This window comes from Podarcis tiliguerta, assembly GCF_965153285.1.
Source record: "Podarcis tiliguerta genome assembly, chromosome: 2".
Taxonomy (NCBI): domain Eukaryota; kingdom Metazoa; phylum Chordata; class Lepidosauria; order Squamata; family Lacertidae; genus Podarcis; species Podarcis tiliguerta.
In genome coordinates, this window is record NC_139535.1 from 9,590,048 (window position 1) to 9,611,654 (window position 21,607).

Consider the following 21,607-nt stretch of genomic DNA (forward strand, 5'->3'; position numbering starts at 1 on the left):
GTGGTCTAAACCATGAGCCTCTTGGGTTTGCCGATCAGAAGGTCAGCAGTTTGAATCCCCGCGATGGAGTTGCTCTGTCACAGCTCCTGCCAACCTAGCAGTTCAAAAGCATGCCAGTACAAGTAGAGAAATAGGTACCACTGCAGCAGGAAGGTAAACGGTGTTTCCATGCACTCTGGCACTCATTGCGGTCCTCCGTGCGTCAGTAGTGGTTTAGTCATGCTGGCCACATGACCCAGAAAGCTGTCTTCAGACAAACACCGGCTCCCTCAGCCTGAAAGCGAGATGAGCGCTGCAACCCTATAGTTGGATTTGACTGGACTTAACCATCCAGGGGTCCCTTACCTTTTACCTTACACAGGGCCAGATATTTTCCAAGATCTCTGTCTCTCTCACAAACACGGGCAGATATTTTGCAACATCATGTGTGCACATACAAGTTAAAACCTTCCTGTTAAAACCTAGAAGACAGTTTCTAGCAAGGGTTGGGAAAGATCTGAATGCCCACTGGCTGCATTCTGAGGCTGTCCCTTTCAGGGCACCGAAAGCGAGTCCAATGTGCTAATTCCAGGAGCTGGGGCGAGAGGTTCAGGGGGGCACATTTGGGCCTCAAGCCTGAAGTTTCTACCCCTGATTTAAAATCCCTAGATGGACAGCAAGCTGTGTGTTTTAATAATGACAGAACAGGCAAAAAGTTAATTGTTCATACAGGCACAAGTCAGGGAAAACGATATACTTTCCCATGGTGGCATGGCCAAAGGCAATATGGGCAGAGCAAGAAATGTAATTTTTACCGTTGCACAATAAGGGAGTTCAATTATCATCATCAAAAATTATTATTTATGTTGCCCACCTGATAAGGTTACCCCAGCTACTCTGGGCAGCAGCTTCCAATAAATTAAAACACTATGTTTGTTCCAACCTGCACTGGCACTGCAGGAAGAAGGATGATGATGCTGGTAATGATGATATAAAATAAAAATGAATAGTTGAACAGTTGGATTATTTACAGGTAGGTAGCCGTGTTGGTCTGCCGTAGTTGAAACAAAATTTTAAAAAATCCTTCTAGTAGCACCTTAGAGACCAACTAAGTTTGAGCTTTCGTGTGCATGCACACTTCTTCAAATACACTGAAACAGAAGTCACCAGACCCTTATATATAGTGAGGGGGTGGGGAGGGGTATTACTCAGAAGGGTGGTGGGAGATGGGTGATTGGCTGATCAGTGTGGTAAACCTGTTGACGACTGTTAACGCCTGCAATTGTTCTTACAGGAAAAAGCAATGGGTGAGATGGCTAAAAATAGCTTTATCATGTATAATGAGATAAGAATCCAATGTCTCTACTCAGACCAGATCTCTCCATGGTTTTAAGTTTGGTAATAACTTGCAATTCAGCAACTTCTCTTTCCAGTCTGTTTCTGAAATTCTTTTGTAATAAGACAGCTACTTTGAGATCTAGTATAGAATGTCCTGGGAGACTGAAGTGTTCTCCTACTGGTTTCTCTGCCTTGTGATTCCCGATGTCAGATTTATGTCCATTTATCCTTTGGCGTAGGGTTTGGCCTGTTTGTCCAATACAGAGAGCTGAAGGCCACTGTTGGGATTTGATGGATTATTGGCCTGATACAGCAGGTTCTTATTTCCTGAATAAAAAGGATGTCTGAAAGGGCCTCCTGTTACAAAAAATTATACAAAACAGCCGCTAGAGGGCTCTTTTCGTATTTTCTCCTTTCCTAAAATCCAGAGGTGTTTTGTGCTGCTTCTGAAATTGCCTCTCTGTGTTGTGAAATGCAACTCCAAGAGGGGCTGGGCTTCCCATGAAGATGCTGCATCCGGTGAGAGAAATACAGGGAGGGAGAGGGAAGAGGGGAAATTTTTTCCAGGGGGGGGAATGCACCGAAGATCAGGCAGGGAGAGTTCAGAGTCCCTTTGCCCTTGCCTTCCTCCAGGCCTTGGAGCAGATTTCAGAAGGGTTGGGGAGCATCAAGAGGCCACGATGGGAGATTTAAATTATTAGATGCTCTTGCTGATCTGGTTTTGACGCACATATGCCTCAGTGGATCCCCCTCCGCCTCCAATCCGTTACAGCTACCGAGCAGAGAAACACTTTGCACAAGCTCAGAGGCACCCTTGGTGTCGTTCATCAAGGCACACCTTCCAGGGCTGAGCAGGGGGAAACTTGAAAGCAATTGCCAGGGAGCTCACCCCCTGAAATGCCTTTAAGGCATTGTCCAGAGAATTTGTGCCTTTTCTTTGGGGGGATATAGGAAGCCCTGAACACATATTTTTCAGATGTCCCTTTTACAATGAGGCACGTAGAGAAACCATTGACCCCCTGCTGGTGAGGCTTGCAGACCTCCCGGTAAAGCAAAAAATTGATCTTTTCCTCTTAGACAAAGACCACAAGATGACCCAGATTGTCACCAGATTCTGCGCACAGATCTGTAGGCGCAGACCACCCCCCTGATTCAATCTAGTTTGTTAAGAAAATTCCCAAACCTGGATCCACGGGTGACTTTGGGTCATTTCTCTAAGGTAGCCTATTTTAAAGTTTTTATGTGTTTATATGCCTATCACACTTTTAAACTTAAAATCCATTGTTGTATATTGTTTTAAATGTTCGTTTTGCTATTGGGATTGTATTTCCATTTGTGCTTCTCAAGCTGGTCTCTGACCGTAATAAATTTCATGTCATGTTTAGGGAAGCTTTTAATGTTTGATGTATCACAGTATTTTAATATTCTTTTGGAAGCCGCCCAGAGTGGCTGGGGAAACCCAGCCAGATGGGCGGGGTATAAATAATAATAAATTATTATTATTATTATTATTATTATTAGTCAAGCCATTATCTGTTTTGGGAAGGGCTGTGGATCGGTAGCAGAGAACCTGCTTTGCATGCAGAAGGCCCAGGGTTCAGTCCCTGCGATTTCATGTTCCTCTGTCGCTCCCAATACCATATACTTCTGTTTCCCCTCTGCTCAGAAAATGCACTTCCATCTCTGCTGTTTCTGAATTTGCCAGCTGTTTCTCTTTGCTGCAGATCTTGGTTGTCCACCTTAGTTCACTCTGGAGCTCCAACCCTGGAAGGAGAATGACTGACACAGAGGAAGCGCAGGTAGGGACCCACCAAAGGCCTCCTCTTTCCTTCCCAGCAGAGGTGGCTGGTGCCCCTTGGGACAGGTAGGGCGGAAGACCAGGAGCCCAACAGTAGGCGGCGCCAGAAAGCCAGTGACCAGCAGAGCCAACTAATTCTAATGGTTTGTCCCCATCTTCCTCCTCTCTGTTAGAGGGCAAAACTGAAGACCAGCCTCCCTTAGTTCCTAGGAATATTATATTTGTCAGTCGCTTCTCTCACAGAGTGACTCAAAGCAGCTCACGTTAATTGTTATAATCAGTGCTTTTTTCTTTGTAAAAAAAATGTTTAGGGGTACAGTGGTACCTCGGGTTAAGAACTTAATTCGTTCTGGAGGTCCGTTCTTAACCTGAAACTGTTCTTAACCTGAGGTACCACTTTAGCTAATGGGGCCTCCCGCTGCTGGAGCACGATTTCTGTTCTCATCCTGAAGCAAAGCTCTTAACCCGAGGTACTATTTCTGGGTTAGCGGAGTTTGTAACCTGAAGCGTCTGTAACCTGAAGTGTCTGTAACCCGAGGTACCACTGTACTCTCATTTTGACTCAAGAAAATCACCATTTTATAGTTCAAATCGGGGGAAATAAATACAGAAAATGAACCAAAGTACAAAGATTCACAAAATGTTTAGGGGTATGTGTACCCCTGTGTCCTCCCTTCCCTGAAAAAAGCACTGGTTATAAACAAACGAAGAGTACAGCTCTAGTCTATAATTAAAAAGGCAGACTAACTGATCCTGCCTCACAAGAGGGGCCACAATGCCACCTTTCAATGTACAGTGGTGCCCCGCAAGACGAATGCCTCGCAAGACGGAAAACCCGCTAGACGAAAGGGTTTTCCGTTTTGGAGGGGCTTCGCAAAACGAATTTCCTATGGGCTTGCTTCGCAAGATGAAAATGTCTTGCGAGTTCCTGCGGGGTTTTTTTTCTCCCCCCCCCCTTTTCCCAAGCCACTAAGCCGCTTAACAGCTGATCTGCTAAGCCGCTTATCAGCTGATCCGCTAAGCCCGCTAATAGCGCTAATCCGCTAATGGGCCCGCAAAACGAAGAGACTCGCGGAACGGATTCTTTTCATCTTGCGAGTCACCACTGTATATTGTATTCATATCCCACCTTTTGCTGGTGCTTAAAGGTAACTGAAGATGGCACCAAGCATACCTCCCTGTGAAGAACATACCACAGGCTGGGGGTGGGGGCTCACCCATAGCTGTCAGCGTTTCCCCTTTTTTAAGGGAAATTCCCTTATTCCGAATAGGATTCCTTGCAAGAAAAAGGAAAAGCTGACAGCTATGGGCTCACCACTGAAAAGGCCTGTTCTTGCCACCCTCCAGACCTCTCATGGAAGAGGGCACAAGGAGAAGGTCCTGAGATGGTGATCACAAATCTTTTCAACACACATGTAGAAACGTAATGTGTGAAAGCAACATGCTTGTGCATTGCAGCAGCACCAAACCTGCCTTTACACCCACCCACACCCTGTGTGCTTAATTTCTGAAAATGAAAGATTGATTTGATTTTTCCATTCTGCTTTTTCCAGCAACAAATGTCGAGCTCAGAGCAGCTAATGATAATCACAAAAGCACCACAGAACAGCAAAACATTGCAATCTCTGTACTATTTCAATCGCGGCAGTTTTAAGGTTTCAGAACGCACCTCCTTTCACCCCCTTTGTTACAGGATCGTCTGGTTCTCCTGACAGGAGAGGGAGACGTCAAAATCGAGGAAGGAAAGAGCAGCAAAGAGCTACAGGTATGCATCCGTTCGCCACCTGCTCAAGTGAGAAGGAAAGAAAGGAACTTCTTCACACAGTGCATCATTAATGTGTGGAACTCCCTGCCACATGGTGAGGTAACAGTCAATTATCATCATCAAAAATTATTATTTATGTTGCCCACCTGATAAGGTTACCCCAGCTACTCTGGGCAGCAGCTTCCAATAAATTAAAACACTATGTTTGTTCCAACCTGCACTGGCACTGCAGGAAGGAGGTCAGGATAATGATGCTGGTAATGATGATATAAAATAAAAATGAGTAGTTGAACAGTTGGATTATTTATAGGCAGGTAGCCGTGTTGGTCTGCCGTAGTCGAAACAAAAAAAAATCCTTCCAGTAGCACCTTAGAGACCAACTAAGTCTGAGCTTTTGTGTGCATGCAGACTTCTTCAGATACACTGAAACAGAAGTCACCAGACCCTTATACAGTGGTGCCCCGCAAGACGAATGCCTCGCAAGACGGAAAACCCGCTAGACGAAAGGGTTTTCCGTTTTGGAGGTGCTTCGCAAAACAAATTTGCTATGGGCTTGCTTCGCAAGACGAAAATGTCTTGCGATTCCTGGGGTTCCCCCCCCCCCTTTTTCCCAAGCCCCTAAGCCGCTTAACAGCTGTTAGCTAAGCCGCTTGACAGCTGATGGCTAAGCCGCCTAACAGCTGATCTAAGCTGCTTATCAGCTGATCTAAGCCGCTAATAGCCTTTTAGCAGCTAATCCGCTAATCCCTTAAGCCTTTAATAGCCGCTAATAGCCCCTAATAGCGCTAATAGCGCTAATCCGCTAATGGGCTTGCTTCGCAAGACGAAAAAAACCGCAAGACGAAGAGACTCACGGAACGGATTCTTTTCGTCTTGCGAGGCACCACTGTATATAGTGAGAGGATGGGGAGGGTGTGCCACCTCAGAAGGGTGGTGGGAATGGGTGATTGGCTGATCGGTGTGGTAAACCTGTTGAGGACTGTTAACGCCTGCAATTTATCTTACAGGAAAAAGCAAGGGGTGAGATGGCTAAAAATAGCTTTATCATGTATAATGAGATAAGAATCCAATGTCTTTATTCAGACTTCTCTTTCCAGTCTATTTCTGAAATTATTTTGTAATAAGACAGCTACTTTGAGATCTTGCATAGAATGTCCTGGGAGACTGAAATGTTCTTCTACTGGTTTCTTTGTCTTGTGATTCCTGATGTCAGATTTATGTCCATTTATCCTTTGGCGTAGGGTTTGGCCTGTTTGTCCAATATAGAGAGCTGAAGGCCACTGTTGGGATTTGATGGATTATTGGCCTGATACAGCAGGTTCTTATTTCCTGAATAAAAAGGATGTCGAGAGAGCCTCCTGTTACAAAAATTATACAAAACAGCCGCTAGAGGGCTCTTTTCGTATTTTCTCCTTTCCTAAAATCCAGAGGCGTTTTGTGCTGCTTCTGAAATTGCCTCTCTGTGTTGTGAAATGCAACGCCAAGAGGGGCTGGGCTTCCCATGAAGATGCTGCATCCGGTGAGAGAAATACAGGGAGGGAGAGGGAAGAGGGGAATTTTTTTCCAGGGGGGGAAATGCACAGAAGATCAGGCAGGGAGAGCTCAGAGTCCCTTTGCTCTTGCCTCCGTCCGGGCCTTGGAGCAGATTTCAGAAGGGTTGGGGAGCATCAAGAGGCCACGATGGGAGATTTAAATTATTAGATGCTCTTGCTGATCTGGTTCTGACGCACAAATGCCTCAGTCGATCCCCCCTCCGCCTCCAATCCGTTACAGCTACCGAGCAGAGAAACACTTTGCACAAGCTCAGAGGCACCCTTGGTGTCGTTCATCAAGGCACACCCTCCAGGGCTGAGCAGGGGGAAACTTGAAAGCAGCTGCCAGGGAGCTCACCCCCTGAAAGCCTCTATCAAATTTAAGGCATCGTCCAGAGGATTTGTGCCTTTTCTTTGGGGGATATAGGAAGCCCTGAACACATATTTTTCAGGTGTCCCTTTTACAATGAGGCACGTAGAGAAACCATCGACCCCCTGCTGGTGAGGTTTGCAGACCTCCCGGTAAAGCAAAAATTTGATCTTTTCCTGTTAGGCAAAGACCACAAAATGACCCAGATTATCGCCAGATTCTGCGCACAGATCTGTAGGCGCAGACCACCCCCCTGATTCAATCTAGTTTGTTAAGAAAATTCCCAAACCTGGATCCGCGGGTGACTTTGGGTCATTTCTCTAAGGTAGCCTATTTTAAAGTTTTTATGTGTTTATATGCCTATCACACTTATAACTTAAACTCCATTGTTGTATATTGTTTTAAATGCTCGTTTTGCTATTGGGATTGTAGTTCCATTTGTGTTTCTCAAACTGGTGACCGTAATAAATTTCATATCATGTTTAGGGAAGCTTTTAATGTTTGATGTATCACAGTATTTTAATATTCTTTTGGAAGCCGCCCAGAGTGGCTGGGGAAACCCAGCCAGATGGGCGGGGTATAAATAATAATAAATTATTATTATTATTATTATTATTATTATTATTATTATTATTATTAGTCAAGGCATTATCTGTTTTGGGAAGGGCTGTGGATCGGTAGCAGAGAACCTGCTTTGCATGCAGAAGGTCCCGGGTTCAGTCCCTGCGATTTCATGTTCCTCTGTCGCTCCCAATACCATATACTTCTGTTTCCCCTCTGCTCAGAAAATGCACTTCCATCTCTGCCCCTTCTGAATTTGCCAGCTGCTTCTCTTCGCTGCAGATCTTGGTTGTCCACCTTAGTTCACTCTGGAGCTCCAACCCCGGAAGGAGAATGACTGACACAGAGGAAACGCAGGTAGGGACCCACCAAAAGCCTCCTCTATCCTTCCCAGCAGAGGTGGCTGGTGCCCCTTGGGACAGGTAGGGCGGAAGACCAGGAGCCCAACAGTAGGTGGCGCCAGAGAGCCAGTGACCAGCAGAGCCAACTAATTCTAATGGTTTGTCCCCATCCTCCTCCTCTCTTCTAGAGGGCAAAACTGAGGACCAGCCTCCCTTAGTTTCTAGGAGTACATCTGAGATTATAATTTATTATATTTGTCAGACGCTTTTCTGACAGAGTGACTCAAAGCAGCCCACGTTAATTGTTATAAACAGTGCTTTTTTCTTTCTAAAAAAAATGTTTAGGGGTACAGTGGTACCTCGGGTTAAGAACTTAATTCGTTCTGGAGGTCCGTTCTTAACCTGAAACTGTTCTTAACCTGAAGTGCCACTTTAGCTAATGGGGCCGCCGCGCTGCCGGAGCACGATTTGTGTTCTCATCCTGAAGCAAAGCTCTTAACCCAAGGTACTATTTCTGGGTTAGTGGAGTTTGTAACCTGAAGCATCTGTAACCTGAAGTGTCTGTAACCCGAGGTACCACTGTACTCTCATTTTGACTCAAGAAAATCACCATTTTATAGTTCAAATTGGGGAAAATAAATAAATTAAATGAACAAAAGTACAAAGATTCACAAAATGTTTAGGGGTATGCGTCCCCCTGTGTCCTCCCCTCAAACGAAGAGTACAGCTCTAGTCTATAATTAAAAAGGCAGACTAACTGATCCTGCCTCACAAGAGGTGCCACAATGCCACCTTTCAATGTATTTATTTTATTGTATTCATATCCCACCTTTTGCTGGTGCTTAAAGGTAACTGAAGATGGCACCAAGCATACCTCCCTGTGAAGAACATACCTGGGGGTGGGGGTCACCCATAGCTGTCAGCCTTTCCCCCTTTTTAAGGGAAATTCCCTTATTCCGAATAGGATTCCTCGCAAGAAAAGGGAAAAGCTGACAGCTATGGGCTCACCACTGAAAAGGCCTGTTCTTGCCACCCTCCAGACCTCTCATGGAAGAGGGCACAAGAAGGAGAAGGTCCTGAGATGGTGATCACAAATCTTTTCAACACACATCTAGAAACGTAATGTGTGAAAGCAACATGCTTGTCTATTGCAGCAGCACCAAACTTGCCTTTACACCCACCCACACCCTGTGTGCTTAATTTCTGAAAATGAAAGATTGATTTGATTTTTCCATTCTGCTTTTTCCAGCAGCAAATGTCGACCTCAAAGCAGCTAATGATAATCACAAAAGCACCACAGAACAGCAAAACATTGCAATCTCTGTACTATTTCAATCGCGGCAGTTTTAAGGTTTCAAAACGTGCCTCCTTTCACCCCTTTTGTTACAGGATCATCTGGTTTTCCTGACAGGAGAGGGAGACGTCAAAATCGAGGAAGGAAAGAGCAGCAAAGAGCTACAGGTATGCATCCGTTAGCCACCTGCTCAAGTGAGAAGGAAAGAAAGGAACTTCTTCACACAGTGCATCATTAATGTGTGGAACTCCCTGCCACATGGTGAGGTAACAGTTGCGGGCGTAAGGAGCTTTAGCAGCGGGTTCTGACAGTTTAGAGCTCTTTGTATTCATGACACAGCATATGAGGGAAAAGGGCTGTGAGGGAGGAGGAGAAACCAAGCTCCGCTAAAAGGTCTTTCACCAGCCATAAACCCTGCTGAGAAGTAAATACCGTATTTTTCGCTCTATAGGACGCACTTTTTCCCCTCCAAAAATGAAGGGGAAATGTGTGTGCGTTCTATGGAGCGAATGCAGGCTCCTTGGCTTTGCGGCAACGCGCCTTTCCTGGAAGCCGGAGGAGGAACAGAAGGGTCTCCTTCTGTTCCATCTCCAGCTTCGCTGAAGGGCGCTGCGCCTTCTCCCTCTCTGCGCAGCACCTTTCCTGTGAAGGAGAGGCGCTTCGCAGAGAGAGAGAAGGCGCAGCCCCCCTTGAGCAATGCGCCTGTCATGCGAAGCCGGAGGAGGAACAGAAGGGACTCCCAAAAGGAAGGGAGATAGTAGTAATGGGGGACTTCAATTACCCAGATATTTGTTGGATGTCAAACTCAGCCAAGAGCATAAGGTCAAACAGATTCCTCACTGGCCTTGCAGACAACTTCATTGTCCAGAAAGTGGGAGAAGCAACAAGAGGAACAGCCATTTTAGATCTGGTCCTAACCAATGTCGATGACCTGGTTAATGGGGTAGAAGTGGAAGGATCATTAGGCGCAAGTGATCATGCTCTTCTGAAGTTTACTATACAACGGAAAGGAGCAGCCAAGCATACTAGGACTCAATTTCTTGACTTTAAGAAAGCCGACTTCATAAAACTTAGGGAAGTGCTGGGTGAGATCCCATGGACAGTAATACTAAAAGGAAAGGGAGTTCATGATGGCTGGGAGTTTGTTAAGAGGGAGATAGTAAAAGCACAACTTCAGGCAATACCAATGAGACGGAAACATGGAAGGTGCCTAAAGAAGCCAGGGTGGCTATCTAAAGAACTTTTAACTGAGTTAAGATTAAAAAAGGATGTGTACAAAAAATGGAAAAGGGGGGAAACCACCAAAGAGGAATTCAAACAAATAGCCAGCACGTGTAGACACAAAGTCAGAAAAGCTAAAGCACAGAATGAACTCAGGCTTGCTAGAGAGGTTAAAAGCAACAAAAAAGGCTTCTATGGGTATGTTCGTAGCAAAAGGAAGAACAAAGAAACAGTGGGGTCACTCAGAGGAGAAGATGGTGAAATGCAAACAGGGGACACAGAAAGGGCTGAACTCCTCAATGCCTTCTTTGCCTCAGTCTTCTCCGATAAAGAAAACAATGCCCGACCTGAAGAATTTGGAGGAAATGGTTCAGCAGAGGAAACACAGCCCAGAATAACTAAGGAGATAGTACAAGAATACTTGGCTAGTTTAGATGTATTCAAGTCTCCAGGGCCAGATGAACTGCATCCAAGAGTATTAAAAGAACTGGCAGATGTGATCTCAGAACCACTGGCAGTCATCTTTGAGAATTCCTGGAGAACAGGCGAAGTCCCGGCAGACTGGAGGAGGGCAAATGTTGTCCCTATTTTCAAAAAGGGGAAAAGAGAGGACCCAAATAATTACCGCCCAGTCAGTCTAACATCAATACCAGGGAAGATTCTGGAGCAGATCATTAAGCAAACAATCTGTGAGCACCTAGAAAGGAATGCTGTGATCACCAATAGTCAGCATGGATTTCTGAAAAAGAAGTCATGTCAGACGAACCTGATCTCATTTTTTGACAGAATTACAAGCCTGGTAGATGAAGGGAACGCAGTGGATGTAGTCTACCTTGATTTCAGCAAGGCATTTGACAAGGTGCCCCATGATATTCTTGTAAAGAAGCTGGTAAAATGCGGTCTTGACTATGCTACCACTCAGTGGATTTGTAACTGGCTGACTGACCGGACCCAAAGGGTGCTCATCAATGGTTCCTCTTCATCCTGGAGAAGAGTGACTAGTGGGGTGCCACAGGGTTCTGTCTTGGGCCCGGTCTTATTCAACATCTTTATCAACGACTTGGATGATGGACTCAAGGGCATCCTGATCAAATTTGCAGATGACACCAAACTGGGAGGGGTGGCTAACACCCCAGAAGACAGGATCACACTTCAAAACGACCTTGACAGATTAGAGAACTGGGCCAAAACAAACAAGATGAATTTTAACAGGGAGAAATGTAAAGTATTGCACTTGGGCAAAAAAAATGAGAGGCACAAATACAAGATGGGTGACACCTGGCTTGAGAGCAGTACATGTGAAAAGGATCTAGGAGTCTTGGTTGACCACAAACTTAACATGAGCCAACAGTGTGACGCGGCAGCTAAAAAAGCCAATGCAATTCTGGGCTGCATCAATAGGAGTATAGCATCTAGATCAAGGGAAGTTATAGTGCCACTGTATTCTGCTCTGGTCAGACCTCACCTGGAGTACTGTGTCCAGTTCTGGGCACCACAGTTCAAGAAGGACACTGACAAACTAGAACGTGTACAGAGGAGGGCAACCAAAATGGTCAAAGGCCTGGAAACAATGCCTTATGAGGATCGGCTAAGGGAGCTGGGCATGTTTAGCCTGGAGAAGAGGAGGTTAAGGGGTGATATGATAGCCATGTTCAAATATATAAAAGGATGTCACATAGAGGAGGGAGAAAGGTTGTTTTCTGCTGCTCCAGAGAAGCGGACACGGAGCAATGGATCCAAACTACAAGAAAGAAGATTCCACCTAAACATTAGGAAGAACTTCCTGACAGTAAGAGCTGTTCGACAGTGGAATTTGCTGCCAAGGAGTGTGGTGGAGTCTCCTTCTTTGGAGGTCTTTAAGCAGAGGCTTGACAACCATATGTCAGGAGTGCTCTGATGGTGTTTCCTGCTTGGCAGGGGGTTGGACTCGATGACCCTTGTGGTCTCTTCCAACTCTATGATTCTATGATTCTATGATTCTATGTTCCACCTCCCGCTTCGCAGCGACGCGCCTGTCCAGCGAAGCCGGAGGAGGAACAGAAGGGTCTCCTTCTGTTCCTTCTCCAGCTTCGCTGAAGGGTGCTGCGCCTTCTCCCTCTCTGCGCAACACCTTTCCTGTGAAGGATGGGCGCTGCACAGAGAGAGAGAAGGCGCAGTGCCCCTTCAGCGACGCGTCTGTCCTGGCTTCTGCCTTAGCCCTGCGCAGCCTCTTTGGGCAGGGGGAGCCTTCATCCTGCTGCCCTGAAGAGGCTTGGCGCAGTTACCCCAGAAGCCAGAACAGCCACACGGTATCCCAGAAGCCAGATCCCTCTTGCTCTTCTGGCTTCTGGGGTTCAGAATAATTTTTTCTTGTTTTCCGCCTCCCAAAACTAGGTGCGCCCTATGGTCCGGTGCGCCCTATGGTCCGAAAAATACGGTAGTTCCCAGTGGACTATTTTAATCAGAGTGGTTTTAACGTTTCAAAAGGTGCCCGCTTTCATTCCTTTTGTTACAGGATCGCCTGGCAAGAGAAGGAGACATCAAAATCGAGGAGCAAAAGAGAAGCGAAGATCTGCTGGTAGGTATCTGTGAACCACCCACTAGAGTGGGAAAGAAAGAAATCATTAATGCGTGGAACTCCCCGCCACATGATGGGGTCATGGTCACAGTCTTGAGTGGGTTTAAGAGCCGATAACACGAGTTCATGGGGACATAGGAAGCTGCCTTATAGTGAATCTGGCTATCTGTCATGGATGCTTTAGGTAAGATTCCTGCATTTTGTGTTTGTGGGGGGGGGGGTGGACTAGATCATCCTTGGGGTCCCTTCCAACTTTACAATTCTATGATTCTGTCAGTCAAACCAGATTGGTCCAGCTGCAGTGACTGGCAGCATTTCTCCAGGGCTCCAAGCAAGGAGTTCTTTCCCAGCCCTTTCTGGAGGTGCTGGGATTTGAACGCGGGACCTTCTGTGTGCAGAGCAGTTGCTCTGCTACTGAGCTACAGCCCTTTTGGCGTAGGTGGGCAAGGTGGGCAGCCCCACCCACCTGTCAAAATGTCCTGTGGAAGGCCAGGCTCTGAGCCACTGGCTGGATCCTGTTCCCCTACCCCTGTGCTAAAACATGGCTTATCAAACTGTTGTTTATTTAAGCGTGGTTTGTTTCATCATCCGAAGCATGAATAAAAACCATTGGTTATAGTTTGCCTGCGAATCTGCAATTCCCTGAAAAGAACACACTTCCCCCAAACAGCCACTTTCCCAAACCTCAAAGCGCTTTCAACAGCCCATCAGGATGCTATCCCACCTTGAGGTTCCTGCCAACTGTTGAACAGATAAAATAATAATAATAATAATAATAATAATAATAATAATAATAATAATAATTTTATTTATATCCCACCCGCCCCAGCCGAAGCCGGGCTCAGAGCAGCTAACAACAATAAAAGTAACACAGCATTCTAAAATCAATTCATTCTAAAATCAATTCAAAATCAAATTAGTGGCAACCATTGGGCCAGAGTTCTGTGAGGATTACCAAAGGAGGTGGTCAGGCTGTGCCTTGGCCAAAGGCCTGGTGGAACAGCTCTGTCTTGCAGGTCCTGCGGAAAGTTTGCAACGTTAAAGTAATAATAATAATAATAATAATAATAATAATAATAATAATAATAATAATTTTTATTTATACCCCGCCTTCCCCAGCCAGAGCCAGGCTCAGGGCGGCTAACACCAGTAAAATTACAGTAAAAACAGAATAGGGGCAAAAAACCCAATTTAGAATACAGGTTAAAATGCAATTTAAAATGCAGCCTCATTTTAAAAGTAGCCTATAGATCAACACCATAAGGGGAGGGAAACATAAGAGTCAGACTGCGTCCAAACCAAAGGCCAGGCGGAACAGCTCTGTCTTGCGGGCCCTGCGGAAAGATGTCAAGTCCCGCAGGGCCCTAGTCTCTTGTGATAGAACGTTCCACCAGATGGAGCCACAGCCGGAAAAGCCCTGGTTCTGGTTGAGGCCAGCCTAACCTCTCTGTGGCCTAGGACCTCCAAGATGTTTTTGTTTGAAGACCATAAGGTCCTCCGTGGGACATACCAGAAGAGGCGGCCCCATAGGTACAAGGGTCCTTCCAGTGGCTCCAGCGGAAGCAAAGGCAGCTGCCTTGTAGTTCACTGGTCCACCCAGCTCAGTATTGTCTACACGCACTGGCAGCAGGTCTGGTTGGCCACTGTGAGAACAGGATGCTGGACTAGATAGGTCTTTGGCCGGATCCAGCACGCCTGGTCAACGCTCATAGGCCTAGGGATTCTCTGATCTGTGGGATCTCCTCCTAAGTTCCTCCTTTCTATAATCTTCTTTTCTGGCAGAGAGAGATCGAAGCGGAGAGGATGACGATTGTCAAGGAGTGGAAGGAGATGCACCAGGTTCTTGACGAACAGCAGCAGGTCCTGCTGAGCTGGCTAAAGAACGAGGTTCTCCGAGTCTCCAGGGAGACTTCCCTCCACAGTGAATCAGGAAGAGAAAAGGCACAGCAGCTGTTGCTGGTAGGAAGAGTGTTGCAAAAATAAAATTGTAGTAAAAATAATGTTGCATTGCCCAACAATGCTCCTGCTGTCGATTGACAGCATACCTGAGGCCCAGTATACCTGAAGGAGCGTCTCCACCCACATCGTTCTTCCCGAACACTGAGGTCCAGCGCCGAGGGCCTTCTGGTGGTTCCCTCCCTGCAAGAAGTGAGGTTACAGGGAACCAGGCAGAGGGCCTTCTCGGTAGTGGCGCCTGCCCTGTGGATCGCTCTCCCATCAGATGTCAAGGAAATAAACAACTATCCGACTTTTAGAAGACATCTGAAGGCAGTCCTGTTTAGGGAAGTTTTTAATGTTTGATGTTTTATCGCGTTTTTAATATTCTGTTGGGAGCCGCCCAGAGTGACTAGGGAAACCCAGCCAGATGGGTGGGGTATTATTTATTATTTATTATTATTTGTTGTTGTTGTTGTTAAAAGGATTTTTAATTTATTATAGCAGAGTGAAGAAATGGGTTCAGATCCTGACCTCCCCTAATGGGCCGTTTCTGACAGGAGGACATAGTTAGCATGACACCAGGTGAAACATTTTCTTTTGCCCATACCAGCCAGGCAGCGTAAGGTGTTCAAAGTCAGCTGTGCAATTATCTGTCCCAGACCTGGTGTCATGTAAGGAAAACAGCCTTGGAGGCAAAATTAGGACCCCTCTAACTGACGGTTGGCTGTAATATGCAGCGTTTTCTTCCTTTTTATTTCTGATCAAGTTTTAGGCTGCGTGCACACAATATCTTTAAAGCACATTCAAAGCACATTTCCCCTCTCAATGAATTCTGGGCGGTGCAGTTAACCCCTCAGAGGGGTACAATTGCCAGGTACACTTAACAAACTACAGGTTAAGAACTTAATTCATTCCAGGGGTCCGTAGTTAACCTGAAACTGTTCTTAACCTGAAGCACCACTTTAGCTAATGGGGCCTCCTGCTGCCACCGTGCCACTGGAGCACAATTTCTGTTCTCATCCTGAAGCAAAGTTCTTAACCTGAGGTAATATTTCTGGGTTAGTGGAGTCTGTAACCTGAAGCGTCTGTAACCCGAGGTACCACTGTACCTGTCATTCTTTGAGAGAAAGAATTGGCTTCAAATGGCTCTGCCTGTCATGCACAGCAGAACCAGAATCTTCTCTGGCAGCTCCATAAACTGTTCTTTTCATCTTTTCTTTATTGCAGGGTTTACACAGCACTGGCGGCAGGTGAGCTCTGAATTCAATTTTACTAGCTCCTGCTATTGGGCAGCAATCTTCTCTGAACTATGAGGTGCTGGGATCAGTGGGTGGGGGAGGAATCTGAGGGAGAGCCCACACTCAGCTTTTTTGAGGTTCTTATACTGGGGGCAGCCAACATGATTTCCTTCAGATGCTGTGGCACTCCAGCTCCCACCACCCCTGACCATTGGCAGTTCTGATTGTGGGCTCATGGGAGTTGGAGTACGATGGCATCCTTCTGACTACCACCTGCACTATAAATTGAAAAGCCGTATCATCACACTTTAAGCAGTAATGGCTCCCCCTTCCCAAAGAATCCTGGGAATTCTAGAAGCTTCAATCTTTGTCAGTGTGAATCGTTTGGCCTGGATCCAACAGGGCAGTTCATTAATGTTTAGCCTTCTCTTCCTCCAACAGCGACATCTTTCTTTCTTTTTCACAGAGATGATACCTTCTTCCCGAAACCACAGCCGGGTTTGGGGGAGCTGGAGCAGAAGCTGAGCGATTTCTCCCACAAAAGGGCTGCTTTGCTGGAAACGCTGTTGGCGTTCAAAGGTGAAGAGGGGTTTTGATTTGGTTGCACCCTGGCATGTGTTCCCCCACAGTAAAGTTGAGCTCAAAGCAGCTCATGAAAATAAGAAGGTTTTTCAAACCTAGCAAATGGCATTTTCATCCATGTCATAGCATCTTTTAAAAAATGACATGTAAGTAACGTGAACAGAAACAGTTCACAGTTGTATGCAAAGAAGACCCATTGGAATTAATGCAAAGGGCTAAGGCCCCTTCCGCACCATATATTTAAAACTGTATCATACCACTTGAAGTAAGCATGGCTTTTCCCAAAGATGATGCTGATGATGATGATGATGATGATGATAATAATAATTTATTATTTATACCCCGCCCATCTGGCTGAGTTTCCCCAGCCACTCTGGGCAGCTACCAATCAAGTCTTAAAAACAGTACAGCATTAAATATTAGAAACTTCTCTAAACAGGGCTGCCTTCAGATGTCTTTTAAAGAGAAGATAGCTGCTTATTTCCTTCACATCTGAAGGGAGGGCGTTCCACAGGGCGCCACAACCGAGAAGGCCCTCTGTCTGGTTCCCTGTAATGTCACTTCTCGCAATGAGGGAACCGCCAGAAGGCCCTCGGTGCTAGATCTCAGATCCTTGGGAAGTGTAGTTTGCTAAGGGTTCTGAGAGTTGTTGGGGCACCCCTGCTTACCTCACAGAGTTACAACTCCCAGAGTTCTCTGGGAAGAGAAGATTGATTGTTAAATCACCCTGAGAACTGTTGTCTGCTGTTTGTCTGTCACCATGCCACAGATGGCGAAGGGTGTGGAGAGGGTCTTCTCCTTTATGTCCTTCAGGGCAGTTATCCTCAACTGCTTTCAATACTGTTTGTGCCTGAAAAGGTTTTAAGACAGACCTACTGACATGTTTCCAATCTGAGCGTGTTCCCTAACTTCCTGTTAAAATCTTGTAACTGTTTGTACCACACATGATCTGGTTTAAATTTTTTGTCCACCTTTTGTTGCCTCAAAAAACCCCACCAGCAAGTCTGAAGGGGTCCTGAGAGAGAAAAGGGGGGAACTGCAAAATGGTGCAAGCTGTTAATTGTTCAATTTCCTTCCCTAGAAAATCTGCATCTGGAGTTGAAGAAGAATGGAGGTACATGCCCACTTTAACTTTATATATATATATATATATATATATATATATATATATATATATATAATAATTTTTAAAATATGGATACTAGATGCCCTCAGTTATATTTTCGACACTGATCAACAGTCGTTCTCCCGGGTTTCAGACAGTGAGTCTTGAAGTATAGGTGGGTTCCCATGAGGCAAGACACAGTGATCACAGCAAGAACCTTTATTGAACTACATTATCAGATAATGGGCAAAGCAACTGCTTATATACATTGGTGAAGGCCTGGGCCACTCCCACTCCCAACGTGATTGGCTCTCTAAACTTCCAAGCTGCAAATCGTGAATCAGAGTTTAAGGGCCAATGGCAGAGGCCCAAATCCAGAACTGTTCCGTGATTGGATATCATGTATCAAATCAGAACACAGGAGCTCAGAATCCTTAGTCCAGACTCAAGCTCAGGCAAGCACAGACCACTGAATACATAACAAGTCTCTCTCTCTTTTTTTTTTTAATAATAATTTTTATTAATTTACAACAAAACAAAACATACAATATTTTCACATTCAAATATTCAAAATCTTTCTTTTTTGGACTTCCTTCAACTTTTCCATAAATCTTTCGTAGTCTTTATTAGTTTACGCATTTCTTATCCTTTATATTGTCATTGTTTGAATCTTTTCCCTTCGTTTCCTTTGGACAATATCTCTCATATTTTCACAGTGCTCTTTTAAAACCTTCTAGCGTTATTTCGCCTTCACTTATATTTTCCAGATAATCAACAAATTTCCCCCAGTTTTCTGTAAACTTTTGGTCTCTTAGGTATCTAATCTTTCCTGTCATCTTGTCCAATTCAGCGTAGTCTAACAACTTTGATCTCCAATCTTCCACTGTCGGTATTTCTTGTTGTTTCCATTTCTGTGCCAGTAACACCCTTGCCGCCGTCACTGCATACTGGAAAAACTTACTGTCCTTTCTTTTAATCTCTTTTCCTATGATACCTAGCAGAAAGGCTTCTGGTTTCTTTGTAAAAGTATATTTTAAAATCTTTTTCAACTCATTATATATCATTTCCCAGAAGCCTTTCACTCTTTTACATTCCCACCACATATGATAGAATGAACCATCTTTTTCTTTACATTTCCAACACTTACTGCAAGTCTTATACATTTTTGCTAATTTTACTGGTGTAATATACCACCTATAAAACATTTTCATAACATTCTCTTTCAGTGCCGTACATGCGGTGAATTTTAAGTTCTCCTTCCAAAGTTTTTCCCAATCTTCAAACTGAATATTATAACCTATGTCTCTGGCCCAGTGTGTCATAACTGATTTTACTTCCTCATCTTTCAAATTCCACTCTAATAACAAATTGTACATTTTCGACAAGTTTTTACCTTCCTTATTTACTATCTCAGACTGGAATACTGAATCTTTGTCTGCATAGCCACATTCTTTAACATCCTTCCTAAACATTTCATTTATTTGGTAGTAATGCAGCCAATCATATACATGTTTTTTAACTTGTTCATATGGTTTCACTTTCCACTTTCCACCCTCTTTGAATAAGAGTTGGCCATATGTTACCCATTCACTTCTCATATTGGTTCTCTTTACACTCATAACTTCTAGTGGTGATAACCAGTGTGGTATTTTAGGTTCTAATAGGTATTTATACCTATCCCAAACTTCAATTAGTGGACCTCGGAAAATGTGGTCTCCAAAACCTTTGTGTACCTTCTTTTTATCCTTCCACAAATACGCATGCCATCCAAATCTATTATCATATCCTTCTAAATCCAGCAGTTCCTTATTGTCTAGTTTTATCCATTCTTTCAACCAGCAAAGACATGATGCCTCATAATATAATTTCAGATCTGGCAGGGCAAAGCCTCCTCTTTCTCTTACATCTGTTAGTAATTTGAATTGAATTCTCGGCTTTTTGCCCTGCCATATATATCTTGAAATCACTCTTTGCCACTCTTTAAAAAGTCTAATCCCCTTAATTATAGGGATAGTTTGGAACAGAAACAGCATTCTTGGCAATACGTTCATCTTAACAAGTCTCTCTCAGCCCGACTTAGGAATGCCCTTGGGGACTGAAATTGGGACCTTGTGCATGCAAAGCAGTTGCTCTGCTGCTTAGCTACAGCCTTTTGCCATAATGATTTCAATCACACAATCAATCAGATTTTGCTGCATAACAGTATCCAACTTGCTTTTCTCTCTAGCAGGAGAAGGGCAGGTGAGCAAAATGGAGGATGAGAAACTTCCTGAATCGGAAGCAGCTTCTGAGGGTGAACATGGCTCAAAAAGAGAGCAGAGGAAGTGTCTGGAGAAAGGGGAGGCGGGGAAATCTGTTCCCGGTGAAGAAAACAACTGTGACCTTGATGGGCACAAAATTCAGCCACGAACGCAACAGGTCAAGAAGCAGAAGGTGTGTGGCTTGTGCAGGAAGAGCTTCAGCCAGAGGTCAAACCTTATCACACACCAGAGAACCCACACGGGCGAGAAGCCGTACAAGTGCGCAGATTGCGGGAAGACCTTCCGCTTCCGCTCCAACCTCATTACGCACGAGAGGGTCCACACAGGGGAGAAGCCCTTCAAGTGCCCGCTTTGCGGGAAGGGCTTCAGCAACCAGTCGGGCCTCTTCAGCCACAAAGGGACTCATCAGGAAGAGAAGCCGTACAAGTGTGCTGAGTGCGGCAAGGGTTTCAGCAGGAGACCGGGCCTCATTGTCCACGAGAGAACCCACACAGGGGACAAGCCGTACAAGTGCCCCGACTGCGGGAGAAACTTCAGCCAGATTTCGGGCCTGACCGCCCACGAGCGGAGCCACACGAAGGAGAAGCCGTTCAGATGCGTGGTTTGCGACAGGTGCTTCAGCCATGCCTCTCACCTCGCTCTACACGAGGTGACCCACATGGAACAGAAGGCGTTTGAGTGCCTGGACTGCGGGGAAAGCTTTGGCCGGAAGCTGGACCTCACTGCGCACCGCCGGAACCACGCGGGGGAGACATCGTACGAGTGCGCGTACTGCAGGAAGCGCTTCAGCCAGCGGCCAAGCCTGCGTGCCCACGAAAGGACCCACTTGAAGAAGCTCTACTCATGTGTTGAATGCGGGAAGAGCTTCCAGAGCAGCTCCAACCTGAAGTCCCACAAAAGGACCCACATCGGAGACAAGCCCTACAAGTGCTCAGTGTGTGGGAAAAGCTTTAAGTGGAGCTCCAACCTCATTGCCCACGAAAGGGCCCACACAGGAGCAAAGCCATACATGTGCTCAAACTGTGGGAAAAGCTTCAAAGGGAGCTCAGATCTTAGCAGACATCAGAGAATCCACACAGGAGAGAACTTGTGAGCAGCCCAATTATTAGGAAAAGTTCTTTTAAGTAAATAGTGGTTTTGCATAGCACTCTTTGTTCCCTGTTTGATGGGTTTGTTGTTGTTGTTTTTGTTGCTGCTGCTGCTGCCGACAGGCATATGTGAGTGTTGATGTATGTTGTTATGGGATGGCATCATTATAAAATGGTGCTGTAGCTCTAGGTTCAAGGGCTGAAACGAAAGGTCTGGCTGATTATTTAAAATGGATTATATGCTGACATTGACAGTGGTGTCTTCAGAATCTTACACAGCAGGAAATAAACATACAGATATAAACCAAGGTGCGGATTAAGTTTTGTTCCCACCCAGGGGACACAGTTTACACAAAGGGGGGGGGGGGAATCATTCCAATTTCCAGGTGGCACGTTAAATGCATTTGTTACATATAGAGAAAAGCGATTTAATTTATGCAGTCTTGAAACATTGGAATAAAGGCATTTTTTTCCACATTTGTGCAGCATGAATGGATTGTTTCCTTTATTTGACAGCGTTTAATACGAAGTTGCCAGGCAGCTCCAACTCTAGGGGCCCAGGCCGCCCCACCCCCCATATTGAGGGGGCCTGGTGCAACATCAACGCATGAAGCTGCATTGGCCTGCAGAGCATCAGGA

The 21,607-nt window shown here is 45.4% G+C and overlaps 1 protein-coding gene across 11 annotated transcripts; it reads left to right on the plus strand.

The window, feature by feature from the left end:
• The first annotated feature begins 146 nt into the window (after positions 1-146).
• LOC310670401 (uncharacterized protein) lies at positions 147-21,439 on the plus strand. Of its 11 annotated transcripts, none has more exons than XM_083425706.1 (9): positions 147-1,012; positions 3,042-3,116; positions 9,074-9,145; positions 12,694-12,756; positions 14,539-14,715; positions 15,922-15,944; positions 16,399-16,511; positions 17,596-17,628; positions 19,847-21,439. In XM_083425706.1, the coding sequence occupies exons 2-9, from the start codon at positions 3,093-3,095 to the stop codon at positions 20,971-20,973; spliced, it is 1,632 nt and encodes a 543-aa protein (XP_083281832.1). In that variant the 5' UTR covers positions 147-1,012; positions 3,042-3,092; the 3' UTR covers positions 20,974-21,439. The 11 variants fall into 11 exon arrangements, with proteins under 11 accessions (XP_083281832.1, XP_083281839.1, XP_083281833.1 ...); XM_083425713.1 differs by lacking the exon at positions 3,042-3,116 and adding an exon at positions 7,568-7,700 and having other exon boundaries at positions 148-1,012; XM_083425707.1 differs by lacking the exon at positions 147-1,012 and adding an exon at positions 1,270-1,836.
• The last annotated feature ends 168 nt before the right edge of the window (positions 21,440-21,607 follow it).

Bases quoted from the DNA above. Each gene is read 5' to 3' on its own strand.
- LOC310670401 (XM_083425707.1), top strand. The intron at 15,945-16,398 runs GTGAGCTCTGAA...TCTTTTTCACAG, and splicing joins TTACACAGCACTGGCGGCAG to AGATGATACCTTCTTCCCGA. The intron at 16,512-17,595 runs GTGAAGAGGGGT...TTCCTTCCCTAG, and splicing joins AACGCTGTTGGCGTTCAAAG to AAAATCTGCATCTGGAGTTG.